The sequence below is a fragment of the Physeter macrocephalus genome, chromosome 2 (genome assembly GCF_002837175.3).
Source record: "Physeter macrocephalus isolate SW-GA chromosome 2, ASM283717v5, whole genome shotgun sequence".
In the NCBI taxonomy this organism is placed as follows: Eukaryota; Metazoa; Chordata; class Mammalia; order Artiodactyla; family Physeteridae; genus Physeter; species Physeter macrocephalus.
This window is the reverse complement of record NC_041215.1, coordinates 74,942,417-74,964,448: the sequence shown is the minus strand read 5'-3', so window position 1 is coordinate 74,964,448 and position 22,032 is coordinate 74,942,417. Positions and strand designations below refer to the sequence as shown.

Genomic DNA, 22,032 nt, shown 5'->3' with positions numbered 1-22,032 from the left:
TATGCCCTAAAGATCACTTAGGGCAAAACAGTCTTCAGAAGATGGACACTGTGTCAGGAGAAGGCCTCTGGCCACACTTTTTCCACAGCCCAGTTTGTCTGAAACCCACACATTTCTCAACAGAATTTAAGGATTGAGCAACACCTGATGATTGGTTTAGACTAGACATTGCAAAATGGTGGCTGATGGGCTAAATATGGCCCATACACTTATTGGACTTGAACTTCACAGAGCTTTAAGTTGTTTTTTTTTTGTAAACTTAGTAGATAACATTTAAATTAAAAATAAATATTTGTATTTTTGGCTTGAAAAATCAGAAGAACTGGTAAAATTAGGTAGGTATGCCTTCCTTGATGCGGTATTGCCTGGAACTCTTAGACAGGGCTTTGCTTGATACAGTGTTTGCCCATCACTCTACATTCATAACTGCCCCGTTCCACCCATTTATCTTGCCTGCCTGATCCTTTCTAGGTGTTTAAAGGGTACAGTCCCTGGTCTACTCAGTTCTTCTACAATTAAGTATTAATTGCATGCAAAGTAATACCTTTTCAAAGAGTTAGAATGTAAGCTCCATGAGGGAAGGAATCTGTTTTGTTCTCTGATACGTTCCAAACACAGGATAGTGGCTTCTCACACAGCGGCCATTCAAGAAATATTTTTTGAAGAATGAACAGCTTTCGTGATTATATATTTTAAAAGGTCTGGATATATATCTCTGGACAGGGCTGGCCAGTTTCTATTGGGAAAGTGCAGTTCTCAGGAAGGCTAGATCACAGATGCACAGGCTCCCCCCTTTCTCTCCCTGTCTTGTGTAAAGTATAAAAATAGCATCATTTAGGACCCAAGCCTCTTTGAAAACCAGTTGATTTCTCCACTAGATGAAATGCTGCCATGAGGAAACCTTCTGTTACAGGTTTATGTACTGGACTGACTGGGGCAAAGAACCTAAAATCGAGTCTGCTTGGATGGATGGGCAGCGTCGGAAAGTCCTGGTTCAGGAGGACCTCGGTTGGCCAACCGGCCTTTGTATAGATTATGTGAATGGTGACCGGATCTACTGGAGTGACCTCAAGGAGGACATTATTGAAACCATCAAATATGATGGAACCGATAGGAGAATTGTTGCAATTGCAGGTTAGAAATTTCACTTAGAATTTCATATATTAAATAATTAATGTATTTCCAGTCTCTGCCCATTTTCGTAAGAAGGAACCCTAATCTTAGGAGATGCTTTTTATAGTTTCTTAGGTACCACTCTGCCCGGCTCCCAGCTGCTGATTTATTTATTTATTTTATTATTATTATTATTTTTTTTTGTGGTACGCAGGCCTCTCACTGCTGTGGCCTCTCCCGTTGCGGAGCACAGGCTCCGGACGCGCAGGCTCAGCGGCCATGGCTCACGGGCCCAGCCGCTCCGCGGCATGTGGGATCTTCCCGGATCGGGGCACGAACCCGTGTCCCCTGCATCGGCAGGCGGACCCTCAACCACTGCGCCACCAGGGAGGCCCCCAGCTGCTGATTTAAATGCAAATGATCTATTAGCAATTATTAAGTCCTTTCTGTCCTTTTTGTATAATTAAAAAAACCTGCTGTCAGCAGCAGATGTTGAAATAACCGTTTCTTGTTAGGTTGCTCTGATAGAGATGGCCATCATGTGTTCCAATGGTAATCCGTGTCTAACCACTTCTAGGTACATTAGTTTTTAATGTGCTAGATTGCTTTTTATGCACAACTGGAAACATCTAGGAGAGAAGCACTTTGTTTTCTTATCTAGACTCTACAGAACTGCAACAATCCAGCATGTAACAGGTTTTTCTGATAAGTGGTGTCTTACGTTCACAGAAGAAAAAGATCTCTGCCATACAGATTGTTTTCTAAAAGTAAAATAAAATCAGCAACTTGAAAGTGAGCGAGTCCCCTATATAATTGGTGTCATTCGGTAGGCATTGATCTATTTTAATTTCTGTCATCTTGATCTCCTGGTGCAGCACACTTTCAGGGTCGTGTGTACAGAGAGTCTGCCTGAATGTTGCTGGAATTTTAAGGTGTTGCCTAAGAGATTGATCCAAGCAGTTTGACTTCTGACATAGAAGTGGGGCTCAGGTATCTTCTTTTCAGTAACCTTGTTTTGTTTTGCTTTTCCCCTGTGGGTGAGCAGCAATGACCCCTTATAGTCTGGACATCTTCGAGAGCCAGTTATACTGGACATCTAAGGATAAGGGAGAAGTATGGATCCAAGATAAATTTGGGCGAGACGAGAAAGAGAAATTGCTGATAGTGAACCCTTGGCTCACTCAAGTTCGAATCTTCCATCAATGGAGATATAATCAGTCAGGTAGTCACCAACCTAATTTCAAATTAATGGCTATATTTCTTTTGCAAAATGGTGGTGGATAATAATAGGCTGATCTCCCTGCGCCTGAAACGTGTGTGTGTGTGTGTGTGTGTGTGTGTGTGTGTGTTTTAACCGTTTTGACCAAAGAAGATAAAATTGGAGGTCGAATGAAATGATGCTCCCCACCAGCAGATAAAGAGTAAAGACACTTCAGTCCTTGTTGCTGCTTGGAGGTGTGGGGTTGTACTCTTAAGCCACAGAATCCAGTAGGTGTCAGACCCCCTGCTAAATGTGAGTTGGGTTGCCAAGTCACATAATAGGCTTCGTGGACATCAGAAGTCTTACCCACTCTAGCAATTGCAAGGCCAGGCTAGTCAAGTCATCCTGAGCTATGCGAGCCTTAGCTTAAAGCTTAAAGGACGCGTTTCTACATCCTCCCTTCTTTCTCATTTTCTGAGTTCTGGGTCCTGCTTCCTCAGGTTACCTGTGTTCTAATTCATCCTTCACCATTTTGTGGAGTAACGTGAAAGGGAAAGGACATTATTTTTTTCCCGTGGGCACTTTTTTATTCACTGATGTCTTTAATGATTTTTATTTCAGATATAGATAATTATATATCAAAATATTCTATCAAATCTTTTTTTGGGAAATATTTTCCTTTTTTTAAAATTAATTTTTATTGGAGTGTGGTTGCTTTACAATGTTGTGTTAACCTCCACTGCACAACAAAATGAATCAGCCATCCTCATACAGATATCCCCTCCCTTTTGGACTTCCTTCCCATTTAGGTTACCACGGTGTATCAGGTAGAGTTCCCTGTGCTATACAGTATGTTCCCATCAGTTGTCTATTTTATAGAGTATCAATAATGTATAGTGGGGAAAGGACATTTTTGAAGTGAGGAAAGGAAATAGACTTTTATTAAGTTCTATATGTCAGATTCTCTCTTCAGGATTAACCCAGACATCTGCTTCTTCAATTAATCTTCTCCCAAACTTATAAAGAGGTTTAATTCTCATCTCACAAGTAAGGAAACTGACAATAGGAAAGATTTAGTAACTGGTGCGCCCAAGTCACACAACCAGTGGATAAGCTTTAAACCCAGAAATGGTTTTTAAACTCAATGCCATTCACCCCAAAGCTCAGCACCTTTCTGTTCTGGTCCAATTATCAGTGTACCCAATTCCAGATTGCATTCTGTGGCTGTGTGGCCTTTGACAAGTCACCTCCCTTCTGATCCCTGCATGTGAAACAGATGTGGAGCCTGAGGTCCCCCTGAGTTCTCTGATGCTCTGAGAGCCTGAATCAGTCTTGACAAATTGAAGTGCAGAACGGAGGCTCCCAGGAGATTACACTGGCGGCAAATGCCTTTTCTAGGGATTAGCCCTGTTGTGTTGCTGGTAGTGATTACCGTTCTCCAGACCTTCTCCAAAACATTCCAGACCCCACCGATATAATAGCTCTTGTGTCCTAAATGCTCCTGCAGCTCGTATGTTTGGCAGCTTCAAGGGCAGGAGGGGAGAGCCCAGTATACCTGCGGAGTCCCCTCTGGCCCCTGTAGAGAGGACAGCACAGGAGTCAGGCAGAGGAAAATCTGGAGACTTTCCCTGAAAAGCATCTCAGCCAGCTGATACTCTGAGCCTCCTTTGCAAAGTGTTGATTGATGAGTAGGCCAGAGACTCAGTCCAGCTGTGCCAGATTAGCATTTACTCTGGACCAATAGCTCTCCAATTTTAGCACGCGTCAGAAACGTCTAGAGAGCTTGTTGAACACACCTTGCTGGGTCCCACCTGAGGGGTTTCTGACTTAATATGCCTGAGGTGGCCTAGGAGTGTGCATTTCTGACAAGTTCCCAGGTGATGCTGATGTTGCTGGGTCAGGAACAACATTGTGAGAATCCCTGCTCTACTCAAAGTGTGGGCCATGGACCAGGAGCATTGGTACAATACGGGGACTAGTTAGAAGTTCAGACTCTCAGGCCCCATCCCAGCCCTCTTGAATCCGATTCCCCAGGTTATTTGTACGACATTAACATTTGAAAGCTGTGCTCTAGAGAGCTGAAGAAATGGTCATGGGACAGGTTTTGAGTGAGGCTTTTTACAGCCATGCCTCGTCCATGGTCACGTTTTTGCATGACAGAGAATCAGGATTATAGAATGTTAGTCTGAGAAGGAATTTAGAGACGACCTAATCCTTGGATAAATCATAATATATGCTGAGCTAGTGTTCAGAAGATTCTAGAATTACCTGAGGCGCTTTTAATGGTAATACTTGAGTTCCATCCCAGAGCGATTTAAATCTGGATTTCTGTGACAGGGCATCAATCATTGTGAATAGCTCCCAGGTGATTCTGATACTCAGAGCTCTAAATTCCCTAATCTTGCAAATGATGAAACTGAAGCCCAGAAGAAAGTTCTCCGTGGAGAGCAGGGGTGGAAATCACATCCAGTGTATGCTTTGGCTGGACCACACTTTTATCTATCCAAATTTGGGTGATGACAAATCTTGATATAATAATGGGGTCTTACTGACCTTTTAGAAATATCTCAAATTGCTTCGTTGATTGGTTTTTGAGGTCATGCAGTGAACCAGACAGACACCTACCTTCCAGACCTGCCAGAGCAATAGGGGAGATAAATGATGCCAGAAGAAAATGTGAGGGGTACAGAAGTGTGTTGGAGGGCACGGGGAGGGACTGTGCCACTTTGGTGGGGTGGCAGGGGAAAGTAGTGTAAATGAGGGTGAGTTGCCAGGTGGCACGTGGCTTAAAGGTGTTGGGATGCTGCCTGGGCTCTGATATCACCTGGCCACAACTCAGTGGATGGGCATGTCCTTGGCTGGGGTATTCGTTCCCTCCTCAGAAACTAACCACTGTTCTCTTCTGCTTTCCAGTGCCCAACCGCTGTAAAAAGGTCTGCAGCCACCTTTGCCTTCTGAGACCTGAGGGATACACCTGTGCCTGTCCCCAAGGCTCCAAATTTATAGAAGGAAGCGTCACTGAGTGTGATGCAGGTAGGGACACTGCCTGGGCAGCCATGGGGGCCTGGGAGAGCTCCTTTGCCTTCGTTAGTAGGTTCCCTTACCCGTGCTTCACCTTTTTCAGGAGCATGAAGAATCCCTGTTTACTGGTCTCTTGCAGAATAGAGTGGGGATGGCTAGAAAGAGGGATGGGAGATGTGGAAAATATGAACAGAGCTGAGTGGGACTTAAGGGGCCAAACAGATCTTGTGTGCCAATGATTTCTGAGAATTATTTGCCAAAATCTGCAGAGATTTAGATCCAGTGCCCCTAAATTGACTGTTGTGTTGTCTATAAAGACATTTCGAAGAGTGAGTTTTCTATAAGGCCTCTTCCTCCTTTCTCCACCCCATACTGGATCCCAATCGCCCCAGAAACTATTCAGTCTTAACGGGAGCTCCTCAAGGTGGAGAACCAGGCTCCTGAGGTGGGACGGGGGTGCTTATCCAGTACGGAGGGGAGACCTAGAGGAGGTTCACTGGATTTCCCACATGCTCATTTCAAAGTTTGGACAACTGAAAAAGGGCCACGTTTTAAAATGTACCCTATGCTCTTGGGAGATGGAAGCTGGAAGTAAGTAAGTAAGTAAGCAATGGTTTAATTCTCATCCCAAATGCTATAGATGATCTATCCTTGGCAAGACCTTTCTTCAGTGACTCTTTTAAATTAAAGAGTTAATAAGCCATAGGGAGTAACTAGTTAGGGTCCCTAACTAATATCCAATGCTTGATAAGGGTGTTAGAAAATCATCCTGCTGTTCACGGCCCATTTTATGGCTCACGTCCTTGGGCCCTTCCCTCTGCTTTAGCTGATGGGGAAATGAGGAGGCGTAACCATGTTATGCCACCAGGGGGCGCAAGCGGTTAAACAAGGCGCCTCCTGTTGACTTCCCAACCAGGCTGAAAAGTTGGCAGGTTTAGAGCATGAACTCAGCAAGTAAAAACTGGCCCCTCCCCTTCCCCTATCCCCGCTCTTATCCCAATGCTACTGGGGAAATATTGGCAAGATTACAATCTTTAGCAAGGGCAATTTTGAAGGTCTTAAAAAATGAGATCTCCAACCAGCTGTCCATTAAGCGGCTATTTATCTGTCTACGTGTCCGTTTATTGATGAATGGATTGCTGATGCTTCGGAGCCTTTAGTGGAAGTTTCGGGGTGTGCCTAAGGTGAATTCTTGATTTTAACTGGGTTCAAAGAGAAGAATTCTGAAAACTTCAAAAGAAAATGTCAATGTCCTAAGAGATTTCCTTTACCACAATGTCCTTTTTAACTATTAGTATATATTCTGGAGTCTAGTATCTCACCACTGTTTTGCGGGGTGGGCGGTGGGGAGGGTTGCTATAAACTGCCTTTTTTCCCCTACCAAATGTATGTTACTCCCCAAGACCTTATTGATAAAGAAATTCATCTGACTTAAGGGGAAGGTGACATTTAAAAGGGAGACTAATTAGCCGCCCCACCACATGGGCTCCCCACTCCAGCCCTGGGCTGAAGCAGGTTTGCATGGTAGGGGGCTCCGCTGAGTGCCGCTGACTAACACCTGCGTGGCTTTCCCTTTCTGCAGCGATCGAAAGTCCTATCATCATGCCCCCTCCATGCAGGTGTATGAACGGAGGAAACTGCTATTTTGACGAGAATGACCTCCCCAAATGCAAGTAAGTCTGAATGCTGTAGGTCTTGCATCTTCTGGGGGGAATTTGAGAGCTCAAAGTAGCCAGAAAGACAAGTACAAGAACCTTGTCAGTTCGCTAATTTTCACATCATAACCAGCTTGCCCCCCAGTGGGGGAGTCCACAGAGAACTAAGGCAGTGCTTCTCAAACTATAATGTGCGTTAGAATCACCTGGGGCTCTGGAAAAAATGTCCATCTCATTTACAAGGATTCTACATTTCTGACAAGCTCCCGGGAGATGCCACAGAACTGTGGGCCACGCTTTGGGGAGCAAGGAGTTAGAGAAGTGACAACCCCATTTTCCTGCTCACTTCAGATTGCTAATTATAATTGGATTGTGGGAGAGCAGCTGTCAGCAGAGCTGTTATAGTGCTAGGCGCTCACGAGAAGAGACTGGGCTAAAGATTTGGAGAGCAAAGAATTATCAAGAAAGCTCTTAACGTGGAGCAAGATGATATTTAACGAAAGCATGTCAAAGGAAAGAACACAATGAAGGTTTCCAGTTCCACTCTCCAAGGAGGAATTCCATAGATTAGAGAAGACACCAATAGGTTTATTTGTTGAGGCTGATTCTGTAGATGCCACAGGTATTCCCTCCGAAGTGAATTTCCACAGTCAGATTACAATCAGAGCCTAGGAAATCAACAGCTTGTGAATGATTCTTCTTTTCCTTTCAGATGTCCTAGTGCCTACGTGGGAGAATATTGTGAAATAGGGCTTTCAAAAGGCATTCCTCCCGGAACAAGTAAGTTTTAAGAATACAAGGGACATGGGAATGCATCATGGTAACTAAATTGAGTGTTGTCTATATTCTATTTAACTCAGTTTTTGAAGAATGAATGGTTCTAGCCCCCAGTCCCTATTGCTAAGACTACTGGCTCTTTTCCTTCTCCTCATGTTCATATGTTTGCTTCTTCTTCCCTCTTTGACAGCAGCGGCCGTGCTGTTGACAATCATCCTGATCATCATAATTGGAGCTTTAGCGACTTTAGGATTTTTCCACTATAGGAAAACTGGCTCCCTTTTGCCTTCTTTGCCCAAGCTGTCAAGGTCAGTTTCATTAGGTGGAATATTGATTTTAGAAGTCTGTGTGATCTGTAACCACGTAAATAACTTAGTTTTTCTTTTGAGTTAAAAAAGCATCCTAGGCTGTTCACCTATTCTGCAGAAACAAAAAATACTGAACTTAAAGCAGTCACTTCAAATCACAATGTCTTAATTGATTGCTTCTCTGAAGCCTGAGTACAAATCACATTTTAGAGTCTAAAGGGTTGTACGTTGAGGTTACACTGGAGAACAGCGTCGGCTGTTTGAGGGACCAGGCTTTCTTTCTGCAAGTGCCCAGCTGGTCCTCTCCTCGATCTCAAGCATTTGGGAATGTGCTCGAACATTTCCAGGTCACTAAGGGAATTTATTCCCATACGTGATGTGTAAATTTGAAGTGGGAATCTAGCCTTTCATTTAAGGAAGAGCTAGGAAAAGGTACAAAGAGAGAATCCTGTTGCAAAATATTGTTTTTTAAAAAATAATAAGACACTGATTACTTCTTTTCAGCTTAAGCAGTCTTAGCAAATCCTCTGAAAATGGAAATGGGGTGACCTTCAGATCAGGGGATGATGTTAACATGGATATTGGAGTATCTGGTTTGGGGCCCGAGTCTGCTATTGACAGATCAATGGCGATGGTGAGTTTGGTTTCAAAGTGACTATTTGAAGGTTATCATTTTTACTGTTTTATCAAAGAAACACTTTTTATAAAGAATAAAATTCACCTAGAAAATAATGAAATACAGTATGCCCCCTCACTATACAAAGTGGGGAAACATTAGGTTTGTTGTAGAAATGTGTCTAAAAACATTAGTAATGAAATTGAAATTAACCGCTGATCTAAGCCACACGGTTGAACTGGAATCATGAACAGTTTTAAGTTTAATTGGAGTCTTAAACAATCTATGTTTTTTGGGAAACAGGGGAGAGGGACCATGATATTCTGTTTTTATTCGATGACTTTTTGTATGTTTAAAGGAAGAGGCAGGGAAGTAACATGTTTCCTAGTCTCATATATTTTCCCACCAGTGTGTAGCGTTGGGATAAACAGTGGTTTTAGAGTCAGTGGTTGGTTCAAATCACAACTCTGCCACCTGCTAAGTATGTAATAGTAGGGATGGAGCTTGATCACTCTGTCCCCATCTGTAAAATAATCCCTCCTGTGAGGACCAAATGCTTTATGAATGGACTAGTATCCACTATGAATTCTACCATCAGTGTTGGGAAATCATTCCCAGTATTCTGCCTCCCCCCCAGTCTTTCCTTTTTGTTCCTGCCTAAAAGTACAATATTATCCCTCCTGTCTTCTTTCCCCCTCTCCCTCTTCTCTTTGCTCCTCTTCCACCCCCACCCCCACCCTTTTCTCTATGTCCAAAGCCAATCACCAAGTGAGTTATTTGCCTTAAGGAGCCATAGGGAACTCTGATAATGGAAGAGGGTTTCTGTTCTCCTGACCTGAGGAGTTAGTGCATTTACGTTACTTTACATAACGGTTTGCCTCGTGGAGGCCTTGCGTCTCCGTTGGCTTTTGTTGGAGAGGCAAATTCAAGTTCTTTTTGGGTCAGTTTGACGTGGCACCTAGCGTACCTCCAGGTGTGAGGAGAGCATCCTCCTCTGTGTATGAATCAGATCAGCACGGTATGATTTTTTTTTTTTTTCTTTTTTCTTTCCCTCCATCAGAGTGAACATTTTGCCATGGACCTGGGGAAGCCACCCATAATATTTGAAAACCCGACATACACCTCCAGGGACACTGCCGTCAAAGTGGCTCAGCCAACAACAACCCCGGTGAGAAATCACAGTTCTTGCTGTCAGGTTTGGCTGTTGCTGGATCTTGTTCTTTGGAATAATGTGCCTTTAGGGTCCTCCCAGCCTTCCCTCCATGGAAGGAAGCACACTGGTCGCTTCCTCAGCTTCACTCCCTGCAGTAACAGGACCGACCCAAGGACAGAAGGCCTGAAAACAATCAGAATGCTGGGTTTTGGCAGCCATTCTGGGGGTGCCGACCAAGAGCCTTTTCATCCTGAGTGGTCAGAGCAAGAGGTCTGAGTGCATATTCAGAGGCTCGGCAAACACTGTGCCCGACACATACATGCGGGCTCTCTGTAAATATCTGTGAACTGAATGAGTGGATGGTTGTCAGGTCATTATGCAGAGGTTTGGGGTACTGGGCACACTCTCTGTGTTCTGACTGGTATCACAAGGGTGTGATTTGAGGTGACCTCCCTGCTTGCCCTTGCCATACTTTTCTGGAAAGTACAAAGGTCTTCGAAGTTGATAGGCAGATAGATAAATTTCCTTTGATGAGGCCCTATTACTCACTCATCTTTAAGAGGAACAGGGAGATGAGATAGACGTATGGATGAAGGAACAGAACTCTTCATTAGGTCTGGATCAATAGCCCCAGCGTCACTGCCAGTGCCTGTCAACTGTTAGTTAGCCTGTCTTTCCTTTGTCAAAACAGCTAGGGCCTGGGCAAAATACAGTTTCACTGTTAACACCTAAACTTCTTTTGAACTCACAAGGTATAGTACATTTTAATGTAAGACAGAAATGTTTATTTTATGAATAGCTTTCTTAAGATCAGCAATATTTGAATCTTGAAAGCATTTTGCCTGATCCTTTATTATCTAGATAGCAAAACTTTAATCACATGATAAAATAGATTTTTGGCATTTTCCCCTGAAATAAAACGAAGCCATGTTTACCAATACATTTCCAAGTTTGAGAAGAAATAAAGTGGTGAATGTAACAATATAGGAAAAGGGGTGAATTTCTACCCTGTAATTTATTAATTATATATCCATGATAATTTGTGCTTTAAGAGGGAACCTCGGAATCCTATGAATGTTACAGAAAATATCTAGAGGGGTATTAACGTCATTATGCCTCTTGTTTTAAAAATTCAACCTCTTTTAAGCAGTCCTCTGAAATTAATAATTTTATTCTAAATATCCAAAGGTAAAACTCTCAGTTCACCAGTGCGGTTGGAAATAATTCATACTGTTCTATTAGGATTTGGCTGCCAATATACAATCAGAGTATCCTTTATCCAAAACTATGGTCAACAGTGAGAGTAAGGGGCCCTAGAGAACACTGTAGAAGTTGCTATTACTACATGAGAGTGTGACCAGTGATGGGTGTATTTGCCTCCCAAGATTAAGGCATCAGATAGACAACTTAGTAGTTGGTGCTCCTGATTTTGGGGAGACAAGAGTGTTGTTTATTCCTGGATCACAGGGTTGGTCTCATATAATAAAAATGTTGCTTGATCATGTTTGTGGGAGAGCAAGGTGATAAACAGAACCAAAGAGCTGATAAGAAACTTTATAGCAAAAATTCTTTCAAAACTGAATAATGGCCTTCAATATGCACACAGGTAACTGAATCTGGAAACGTGTATAACGAAAACTATGGAAGTCCCATAAACCCTGCTGAATTAGCTCCAGACACAAAGCCAACTTCCCCAAGTGCTGATGAAACTCAGGTAACAGTGACTGACTACTGAAATGATATGGGATTTGGGAAGGACTTTGGAATTGCTGGGTTTATTAATCCTAGGCAAACTAGAGAGACCCTGATAGGCTCACAGAGCCCAAGATGTATAGGCAGTTAGTAAAGATAATTTTATCATAAATTGAAAAACTTTCCACTGAGTAAGGCTACATTCTAACACTAAGTTGGTAATGATGTTCCTTGTGACATGGGAGGTAGAGCAGAAAAGAAAGGCAGCCGACTTCTGGACCCAGCCTCTTCAAATCAGAGGCGTTTAATTTGAGATAACAACTTAGTATGAATAAAGACCTCACTGTGTCAGGGATGCATATAGAGGACCTTTTCCTTTCCCGTACAGTACAATTTTTCTACAGTGTATATCTTTTTCCCCTTAATAATGTTATGTTGTTTTTAGCTCTACGCTTTTTACCAATGTTCACCACTAAATGGCACTAATTTACGCTCTCTTCATCTATCCATCTGTCCATCTTCCATCTAACCATCCAGCGAACATTACTGCCCTCAATGTGCCAGGCACAGTGTTTAATACAGAAGATTAAAAGAAAAACAGACCACTATATAGAGCTTCTCTATCTTGTCTGCAGGCCCTTTGAAATTTGTAAACTGTGTTGTCTACAGAGAGAAATTCAATAAATAAACAATATAAAACTTAATATTAATGGATAATATATCATTAGTTTTAACAGACACATAGGAAGCTATCTCAGATATAACTGTTTGATTCTGGACAACTATTTTACCTCTGAGCACTAGAATCTTAATGTTTCTCATTGGGGGCACTATTGGCTTATTGGGAGGGGCAGTTCTTTTTGGTGCAAAACTATCCTATACATTGAAGGACATTTTAATATTCCTGGCCCCTGTCCACTAAGTGCCAGTAGTGTTTTACCCAATGCATTGTGATCCCAGAAATCACTCCCTCCCCCGCCCCCGGCCCCCAAACATGCTCTCCCAGTTGAGAACAATAGGAGCTGGAATGTCTCAGTTTTAAGGTTCTGTGACTTCTGTGAAGTAATATAAAGAAACAAAAGCCCAAGGGTAGTTAGAAATCTTACCACTTTTTATAATCCCTATTCTCAAATTGCATAATCTATAAACAAAATTGGTATCTGCAAAGTCATGTTGGATTTTCAGCACCTCACAAATTGGTTCCTGTTCTGCTTATTTGCGTCAAAATAAAAGTTGAACTAAATTGATGCTAATGAGGAGAGCTTATAGCAAAGGTCACTTTGTCCACCTTTTCGTATTCCATTTACTAATTCCTTCTCACACACACACGAATGTTGTCTTAGAAAGGAATTTCTAGTTTCATATTTTGCATATTTCATATTTTCAAGGGATTGAATTTTTTTTCTTTAAGCTACATTGAAAAGTTTATTTTGAACACTAATTTTCCACAGACACCAGAATACTTGAATATCACATATTTGGTTCCCCAACTCTGACTCAACTCCATAGCAGTGCCAGATCTATTTTATATTTTCAACATTTTTTCTCAGTCCATTTCCAGTCTAGTGATCTTCCCTAGGCAGAGTTCTCTCCCAGCTGAGCAGGAAGGGTAGTGTGATGGAGATGCTGCAATCTCTGACCTGCACATCAGTCATCAAAAACACTGAGAGAGTCTTTCAAGTGAGAGCGAATGTTTACCAATTATAGTCCTTTTCTTTCTCATCTCCATCTTTGCAGTACATTGGCTCTTCTTCCTTTTTTTTAATCAGCTGAGGCTGAGACCCTCTAAGGTCTGTCCTCCATGGTACATCCAGGGATTTTTCTATGACCTTTGCCTTCTGGGAACTGAGAGAAGAGCCAGGGAGCCTTAAAGCAGTAGAAGCCTTTGGTTAGGATGACCCTAGGTTGACCTTAATATGCCAGAGAGGCTCACAGGTTTCTCTTTCATCAATAAATCTGCTCAAAGGACTCAAAGAACATGAAGTCCTGTGACTTAGTCCTGTCATTTTCAAAAGTCGTGTCAATATGCATTGGATTTCCCAAGGAGATGACAATGAAAATCACCCACACTTCTCTTGTTAGTTACTCAGCTCCATGTAGCCATTCCGTGCCAGAGCAATGAGTTTTGGCCTTCCCTATTGAAGTGTAGGTTTCCAGAGGCCGGGCTCTGACCTGAGTGTCTCCATCTTGCCCTTGTGCCAAGTAGGTGCTCACTTAAATGTGGGTGAATGGCTTCTTCTACTTCTCCTGTATTCACATGCTCCCCACTCCTTCACATGTTGGCCCCCTACTTTCACAGAGCAAGAGACAATCCATAAAACACGTGGGCTACCTTAGCCCTGTGGGAGGAGGCTGTTTCCTCATCCCCTGTTCTCTTGTCTCCTTACATCCGGCAGCAGGGCCGTGGCCAGCACTGTTGCCATGGGCAGCTTTTCAGCCAGACAGGGGCCACTCATCATAGACTGGGGTGATTTCTCTTTGGGTTCTTCAGTTTTGAGACCTCCGTATCCTGGAGGCCCTGCCTACTCCTCTATCTACAATTTAGTTAAATGAGTTTGCTGTGACTGCCTTTCCTCCTCTGCAAAAGAGCATCTACCTCACAGAGTCCTTGGGAAGATTACATCAGAAACTTGTAAAGATCTTGGAATAGTCCCGGAAACACAGTAAGCACTCAATAAATGTTAGTTGTTTTTGTTGCCATTATTATTATTGATTACAGGAGGAAATGATGAAGCGAGACAGAACACGTGTGAGTTGACCAAGGATCAAGACATCGTTTTAGGAAATGAGAGTTACAATCTGGCTTGTTCCTTAAATTTTCAGGCAGCCCCTGAAGAAATCTCTTGCCTGGCTCTGTCAAAGCTTCTAGATACTCTGGGCACAGATTCTGTAAACTGTACACTTCAGATCAAGGAATTTTTTTTGAAATTATTAGATAAAAAGAGCCCAAAGAGTTTCAGTTACTGTTCAGGGCCCAGCCGAGGAAGAATTGAACAATTTACTTCATGGGCCAGGTCACGTGGTCCCAGGTCCCAAATTGCTTTCTCCCTCTGTAAGAAGAAATTTTACAACCTAAGCAGAAGGAAGAAACCCACCAAAAAATTCCATTACTGAAGGTTTTCTGTTTCCTCTTTTCACTTAGGCAACAAAGTGGAATATCTTCAAACGAAAACCGAAACAAAATGCCAACTTTGAAAATCCATTCTATTCCGAGGTAATTTTTAACAATTTTTCTCAGCCCAGGCGTTCTTTCTTAGCATTAACTTGCTACATCAAGCATACACTCAGATGATTCTGAGCAAATTGGCCAAGATTTGTCTTCTTCACACAAAACCGTTTCCCATCACATCGGGGGAATAAATGGCTGATTCCCGTTTCTTTGTGGTCTTAGATGGAGAGTGAACCAAAGGTTGGTGCTGCTGTGACCCCACCTCCATCACCTTCTCCCCCTGATAAGATTTCTTGGAAAAAAGGCCCAAGTCCAACCTACAGTGCAACAGAAGACACATTTAAAGACACTGCAAATCTCGTTAGAGAAGACTCTGAGGCATAGCTGTGCCAGCTATTTAGGGAATAATTAGAAACACACTTTTGCACATATATTTTTTACAAACAGATGAAAAAAATTAACATTCAGTACTTTATTAAAAAAATATTTTTCCCCTGTACTCCTGTAGTTGGAAATATTTGTGGAAACAATACCTTGTGTGTCTTTTTTATTCATCTCATATTTTTACAAATAATTATCACAATGTACTATATGTATATCTTTGCACTGAAGCTATCTGAAGGTAATGCTATAAATATATTGTATATTTGTAAATTTTGGAAAGATTATCACATCATTAAATTTGCTAATAAAAGTATCTGCTGAATTGGTTGGTGATCATTACATTAAATGATCCATTGGGACTTCTCTGATGGCACAGTGGTTGAGAATCCGCCTGCCAATGCAGGGGACACGGGTTTGAGCCCTGGTCCGGGAAGATCCCACATGCCGCAGAGCAACTAAGCCCCTGCACCACAACTACTGAACCCACACGCCTAGAGCCCGTGCTCCTCAACGGGAGAGGCCACCGCAATGAGAAACCCGTGCACCGCAATGAAGAGTAGCCCCCGCTCTCCGCAACTAGAAAAAGCCCGCGCACAGCAACGAAGACCCAATGCAGCCAAAAATAAAATTAATTAATTAATTAATTTTAAAAAAGAAAATGATCCATTGAAGAAAGGAATTGACTTGGGGCCTTTAGCCATGTCAAAAGAGGAGGCAGGGCTTCCCTGGTGGCTCAGTGGTTGAGAGTCCGCCTGCCGAAGCAGGGGACACGGGTTCGTGCCCCGGTCCGGGAAGATCCCACGTGCCGCGGAGCGGCTGGGCCCGTGAGCCATGGCCGCTGAGCCTGCGCGTCCGGAGCCTGTGCTCCGCAACGGGAGAGGCCACAACAGTGAGAGGCCCGTGTACCGCAAAAAAAAAAAAAAAAAGGAGGCACCACTCATAGTCCCTATAGAATTATCAAGGAAGGGAATCCAGGCCACTCCTGGGTCCGTTTTCACACATCAGCACTTAATGAACGTTCAGTATTACATGTAACATGATAAATAGCGTAATGATAGAGATGCAGATAATGCAGCAGGTAGAAAAGCAATTCAGTCCCACCCTTCTGCATGTTTGCGTTGTCTAACCAGAACACTGTCTCCTGTGTGTTATCTTGCTCGCCGCCAAGTCAACACTTTTATTTTAATGTCTGAGAAAGTCCCATGTCATTAAGTGTAAGTGTCCTGCAAAGAGTTTGTATCTAATCGCATGAACTTTCATTTGATGGACCATAGGGTGATTGACACCCTTGCCTGGCATCTCAGGTGGTCACCTACCCTAGAAACTGGAGCTCAGGAGCTGAATTAACTGAAAGTAAATCTGTGTCTTCATAAAGGAAGGTGCAAAACAAACACCGGTTAAGCAAAGCCTCAGCTGGGTTTGTGTTTCTGTGTGTGAAAATTTCCTTATAATGACTATTTATTTCCTCAGTTGAACATGAATAGAAAGGGAAACCGTTCTTATTGAGCCTTTTTTAGGTCCTTGGCAAAATCATACATTTTGAGGAGCATAGCCCTCCTCTTGAAAAGCGGCTGTAGTCTCCACAGCGGGAACCGTGGCAGGAATACACAGTTTCCACACTAAGTAGGTAGGATTCCTGGCTCTCTGTGCTAATATGGCACATTTTTAAAACAATGAATGAATGAGTGTATGAATGGATGGATGGATGGATGAAACATGTACTACTGATGATTTTATTCCCGAGTTCTCAAAATATTTTTTGCTCATATTTTGAGTGCTTATTGTAAATTACTTTGATTAGAAAGCAAATGGAAATGATGCTGCTGAAAAATTTCTAATAAATGTGTATTTTATCAGACTTGTTCTGTGTGCTTCATAAGCCCGGGTCATGAATCAGTTGTATTTTGCTGTGCAGAGAGCTTGGGGCTTTGAGTGCTAGGCAGCTGGGGAACCAGGAGTGCCCAGGGTTCAGGGAGGGGAGGAGGAGGAGGAGGAGGAATCCACAGCTCACACAGCCCTGACAGGCCTGGCCGGGTGAGCTCAGGAGAGTAAACTGTAGGTTTCTGGGACTTCCCTGGTGGTCCAGTGGTTGAGACTTCGCCTTCCAATGCAGGGGGTGCGGGTTCGATCCCTGGTCGGGGAGCCAAGATTCCCACATGCCTCGTGGCCAAAAAATCAAAAAACATAAAACAGAAGCCATACTGTAACAAATTCAATAAAGACTTTAAAAATGGTCCACATCAAAAAAATCTTTAAAAAAAAAAAAATTTTTAAAAATTAAGATGTATTGACCATTGAAATTATGAGACTCTCAGCCATACTGTAACAAATTCAATAAAGACTTTAAAAATGGTCCACATCAAAAAAATCTTAAAGAAAGAAAACAAACTAGGTTTCCACCTGAACTCTGGTTGGGCGGCCCCCTTAATTGCCTTTCAGAGTCATCCATTTCCCCCTGCCTTTTTCCTTCCTCACACCCTAGGCCCCCAGCCAGTCTCCCATTTCGGATCTAACTGTGATGGGAGAGCAGCGAGCACGGTCACAGCTGGAGAGGGTTTTGCTCAGCCTGGGATTCGGGCTCCAGTGGGGTGCATGAGACGTATCAGTCCACGAAGAGTGAAGTCAGAGTAAAAGGGAGCTCAAAACTGGTTGTGATTTCCAGCTTTGATATTTGTCTCAGGCCTTAAGCGCAATAAGAAATTATTCTGGGGAATTTAAAAAATGAGAATTAGTTCCCTGCTTAGCTTCATTTGTGGGTCTCCCCAGAAGGGAGTCAGAAAGCCTGCTGCTGAGTTTCTGTTCTCTCCCGTGTGAGCTGGCACTTGTGGGTCAGAGCATCAGTAGGAGGGTTGCCCCCCTCTGGTCGGCTCTCCCAGCCCAGGTCCTGCCCCTGCTTTACTCTCTCCAGTCGGAGCAGCTGGTGGGAAGTTGTGCAAGGTTGGTGGGGGTAACCTGGAGACAGGGTGCTGTTCAGAGGATGGAAAAGCTGATGTTATTCAGCATCTCATCACATGAAGCAGGAACAATTTTACTAGCAGAAGTGTATTACTGCACAATGTAAGATGACAGTCATGAGCAGGTGTGTCCATAGGAAGCTGTCAAATCACACTGGTCACCTGTCCAGGGCTTCGCATTGATTTTATTTTATTTTTTTTTACTATTTATTCCTTTCTTCCTTCATTCATTGATTCACTCACTCACTCACTCACTTGCCTGTGTTCTTACCAGCACTCAGTTGCAAACATGGACATAAGAGACCGTGAGTTTAAGGAAAATATATGAGAGGAGAACTTTTAGTGGGGAATTCCATCCATTAACTTTTTTTTTTTTCCTGAATTGGGAAAAGATCACTATTATTTGATTTTTGAGGTGGAGTATCTCAGGCTGGCTCAAAGATGAGAGCTAGTAGGCCCTGGGGTTAAGGAGCGGTCTGAGGAAGCTGGTTAGAGATGCACATTCTGGAAAGAGCCCTGGCCTCACAGCCTCCAACCCTGGGTTGTCCTTTCAACTCTCAGCCTGTCTTCAGTCTTCACCTCTGCATTCGTCAAGGTCACCAGCCACAAGTCATACTGAGGATAACATGATTACGTGTTTTTTTTTTGTAATTCAATTTTTATTTTATATGAGAGTATAGTTGATTTACAATGAAAAGAGGTTGGACGTATATGAAAGGTCTGAAAAGCCTGGGAAAGGAAGGCCAGCTCTGGAGAGCATTGCCTCGGCCGCTGGTGGCCCTAACCACGGCCATCGCAAGGTGCGGATCAAAAAAAAAAAAAAAAAAAAAAATCACCTGGGTGTGTCAACTCCTGAATTTTACCAGCCTTGCTGAGGACTTTTAGTCACACCAGTTCTGTGCCTCTTCCTGGAAGTGACTTCAGAGCATTTCGTATGAAAATCAACCAAGCTTCTGCATTCACTTTGTGTCCATGATATTCTGGAATAAGTGATAGGAGACAAAACAAACCGGTCTCTAGAAACTATTCGCCGTCACTGAGTTCACTTAGCTAACAATATCACCAGTCATAGAATGCAGACCAGAGAGGAAGGGCTCCTATTTCTGTTCCACTGATAACTAGTGTCCCCTAACGACAGTCATTTGCCAAGAGTGCAGTTTCCCAACCAATTACTTTCATCGCGGGAGCTGGGTCAGGCTCCTGCTACTAACCTCTGAGGCTCGGCTGCACCTTCTATGAAATAGAGAGGTGGGCTGTGAACGTCCAGTGTGAAAATGTATGTAAAGAGTGTATGCAGCCCACTGCCCGGCATAAAGTAAGCCCTGAATCTGCAGTAGCTATGATTATGATCATTTATTAAGTGGAAGAGAAGGGAAGAGGTTTTTTTTAAAAAGGGAGATGTATTTTTTAAAAGCTCCTTGGTGATTTTAACATGCCGCCAGGGTTAGAACTAATCTAAATAGAAGTGGCTAATCTTCTTTTTTTTTAATTGAAGGATGCTATGGGGGTGGTCAAGATTTTCTCCTGGCCTTTGGAAGAATGCACAGATCTTGTCTGTAATGAGGCTGGAGTGAAGATGATAAAACGTAGGGTCTCATTTTATTGTCACTTAAGGGTAATGAGAAGGCAATAAAGACCCCTGGACGTGAAAGATGGGAAACCTGAGGCTGAGAAAGGGAAAATGCATATTCAGGTCACAGCATGGGGAACAGACCCACATTTCCTGTTTCAACAATCCAGGGGTAGGACCCTGCACAAAATTCCCAGTGTCTCGCACCCAGCCCTTCGCTGAATTAAAGAACAGGTTGATGGAGGAATTTGTTATATCCCGTTCCATGGTTCCAGACTCCAAGGGACTGTAATTATGTTCTATTAGTTTCCCTGAACCTCATTGTTGCTGTAATTCCTCAGGAGGCCTTTTGGGGGCCTGGGAAGAGGAGGAGACTGGAGCATCCTGAACCTTCCTGACACGACTTTTACCGCAAGACAGGTAGGATGCAGTCTATTTCCAAGAGTGCAGTTGTATATTTATTGCTTCTAGGTTTTCGTTTGTTGAGTTTTTATCTTTATTTTTTTGCAAATTCAGAATTTAGAGGATAAGCAACCTCGAGCTGTTCTTGGCCACAGTGCTTTGCCACCATTTTCCAAATCTTCAAGGGACCAGATTCATTCAGTGGAGGGCAATGGAGACTTTATTTGCTGCACAGAAAATGATTCCCCACATTATGGAGGTAGTGCCTAGACTTTGGGTGCGGGGAGTCCATTTTTCTGTCGTTGGCCCTTGCCCAGGGCCTCGTGCAAATGGCTGACACAGACCTCAGTCACATGCGCAAGGAGCCCTTCTCCTGGAGAGAGTGAAGCTCTGACTAAGTGGCCGTGTGACCTTGGGTAAGTTGTTTCACCTCCCTGCTGGTTAGTGGCTTTATCTGGAAAGTGAAGTGGTTGGACAAGGTTATCGCTAAGTTCTCCTTTAGTATTCAAGTTCGATGATTTCTCTCTGCTTCAGTCTTCATTTGGAATTTGGTTCAAATCAAAATCACTGCAGCTGTTTCTGTAAGTTCTAAGCCTGTTATAGCAACTTCAAAGAAGACAGATTCGATTATAACTTCTTAATTTTTGTCCTCAAATGCTGTCTCTCTCTAGGTGAGTTATCAAAGAGATGCATTTTAGAAAATCTTTTTTTTTTTTTTTGCAGTATCTGAAAGCCTGCCTGTCAGTTTCAGGGCTGAAAGTTGCCATGAGGGGGTTTAGTTTTGCAGGAAACTCCTACAAACTTCGTTTATAGAGCTAAGGCTGCAGGGGCCTTTCATGGGACCCCGGGTCCATAGGAGTTTCCTAAGGCATATGAAGGGACCCTAGTCAGAGAGTAAGGCTGGCTGGAGGACCAGGAAGTCACCTATGAAGAGCCAGTGGCATCCTGCAGACTTCTGATGAGATGCAAGGCCCATAAATGGGCTCTGGATTAAAGAACAGATGAACCTAGAACTAAAATAAACTAATCATGATTTTCAATTCTTTGAATGTTAAACTTGAATTTATTTTTCAATTGTGGTAAGATACACATAATGTAAAATTTTAAATTTGGATTTTTAATCGTAAGTCTGACATCTGGAGCCATTTTTCTTTCTGTTTTTCCAAGACGGTCTTAGAAAGCTTCCTGCGATGGCTTTGAAAATCACTGAGGCATGGTATTCCTTCTAATATTCTGACTGTGTCAGAGCCCGTGAAAAGACAGCAGGAAACACAGCTCAGCTCAGCCCAGGCCGGCAGGAAATGCCCTAGTCACCTATGTTGGCCACGTGAGTTACTTCTCAGAATGGGTTGAGCTGGGGTGTTCAGAGTGCAAAGCCGCCAGTGAATAACTTAAGCAAATGGCCACAACGCCCTGGTTTAGGAGTCAGCCGTAGCATCTGGGAAGGTGAAGTAGGGTTGGAGCCAGGGCTCTTTCCCTAGCTAGCTGGCTGACCTTGCAAAAGCTGTTGAGTTTCTCTAAGCTTCTGTTTCTTACTTAAAAAAAAAATGAAGATAATAAATTCCACAGGGCTCTCATGAGGATAGTATTTATTAATTCATTCTACAAATATTGAATGAGCATCTACTAGGTACCAAGGAATAGTATCAAGTAGTAACAGCTAACATTTCCTGAGCACTTTAAGTGAAGTATCTCATTTAATTCTGGAAGATTTATACTGGAAGTACTATTTGTACCATTTTACAGATCAGAAAATGGAGGGAGGGGCTTCCCCGGTGGCGCAGTGGTTGAGAATCCGCCTGCCAGTGCAGGGAACATGGGTTCGATCCCTGGTCCGGGAAGATCCCATATGCCGCGGAGCAACTAAGCTCGTGCGCCACAACTACTGAGCCCACATGCTGCAACTACTGAAGCCCACACGCCTAGAGCCCGTGCTCTGCAGCAAGAGAAGCCACTGCAGTGAGAAGCCTGTGCACTGCAATGAAGAGTAGGCCCCGCTTGCCGCAATTAGAGAAAG

At 43.2% G+C, this 22,032-nt stretch overlaps 1 protein-coding gene across 1 annotated transcript in view; it reads left to right on the top strand.

Moving 5' to 3' along the window:
* LRP2 (LDL receptor related protein 2) overlaps positions 1-15,089 on the top strand; it is a 168,731-nt gene extending 153,642 nt beyond the window's left edge. The window contains exons 69-79 of the mRNA XM_007110946.2: positions 914-1,134; positions 2,159-2,335; positions 5,228-5,347; positions 6,918-7,008; positions 7,703-7,770; positions 7,958-8,075; positions 8,580-8,709; positions 9,752-9,886; positions 11,451-11,558; positions 14,679-14,750; positions 14,928-15,089. Of these exons, the coding sequence (XP_007111008.2) occupies positions 914-1,134; positions 2,159-2,335; positions 5,228-5,347; positions 6,918-7,008; positions 7,703-7,770; positions 7,958-8,075; positions 8,580-8,709; positions 9,752-9,886; positions 11,451-11,558; positions 14,679-14,750; positions 14,928-15,089 (1,402 nt within the window). The remainder of the gene's footprint in view (positions 1-913; positions 1,135-2,158; positions 2,336-5,227; positions 5,348-6,917; positions 7,009-7,702; positions 7,771-7,957; positions 8,076-8,579; positions 8,710-9,751; positions 9,887-11,450; positions 11,559-14,678; positions 14,751-14,927) is intronic.
* Positions 15,090-22,032: the final 6,943 nt, after the last annotated feature.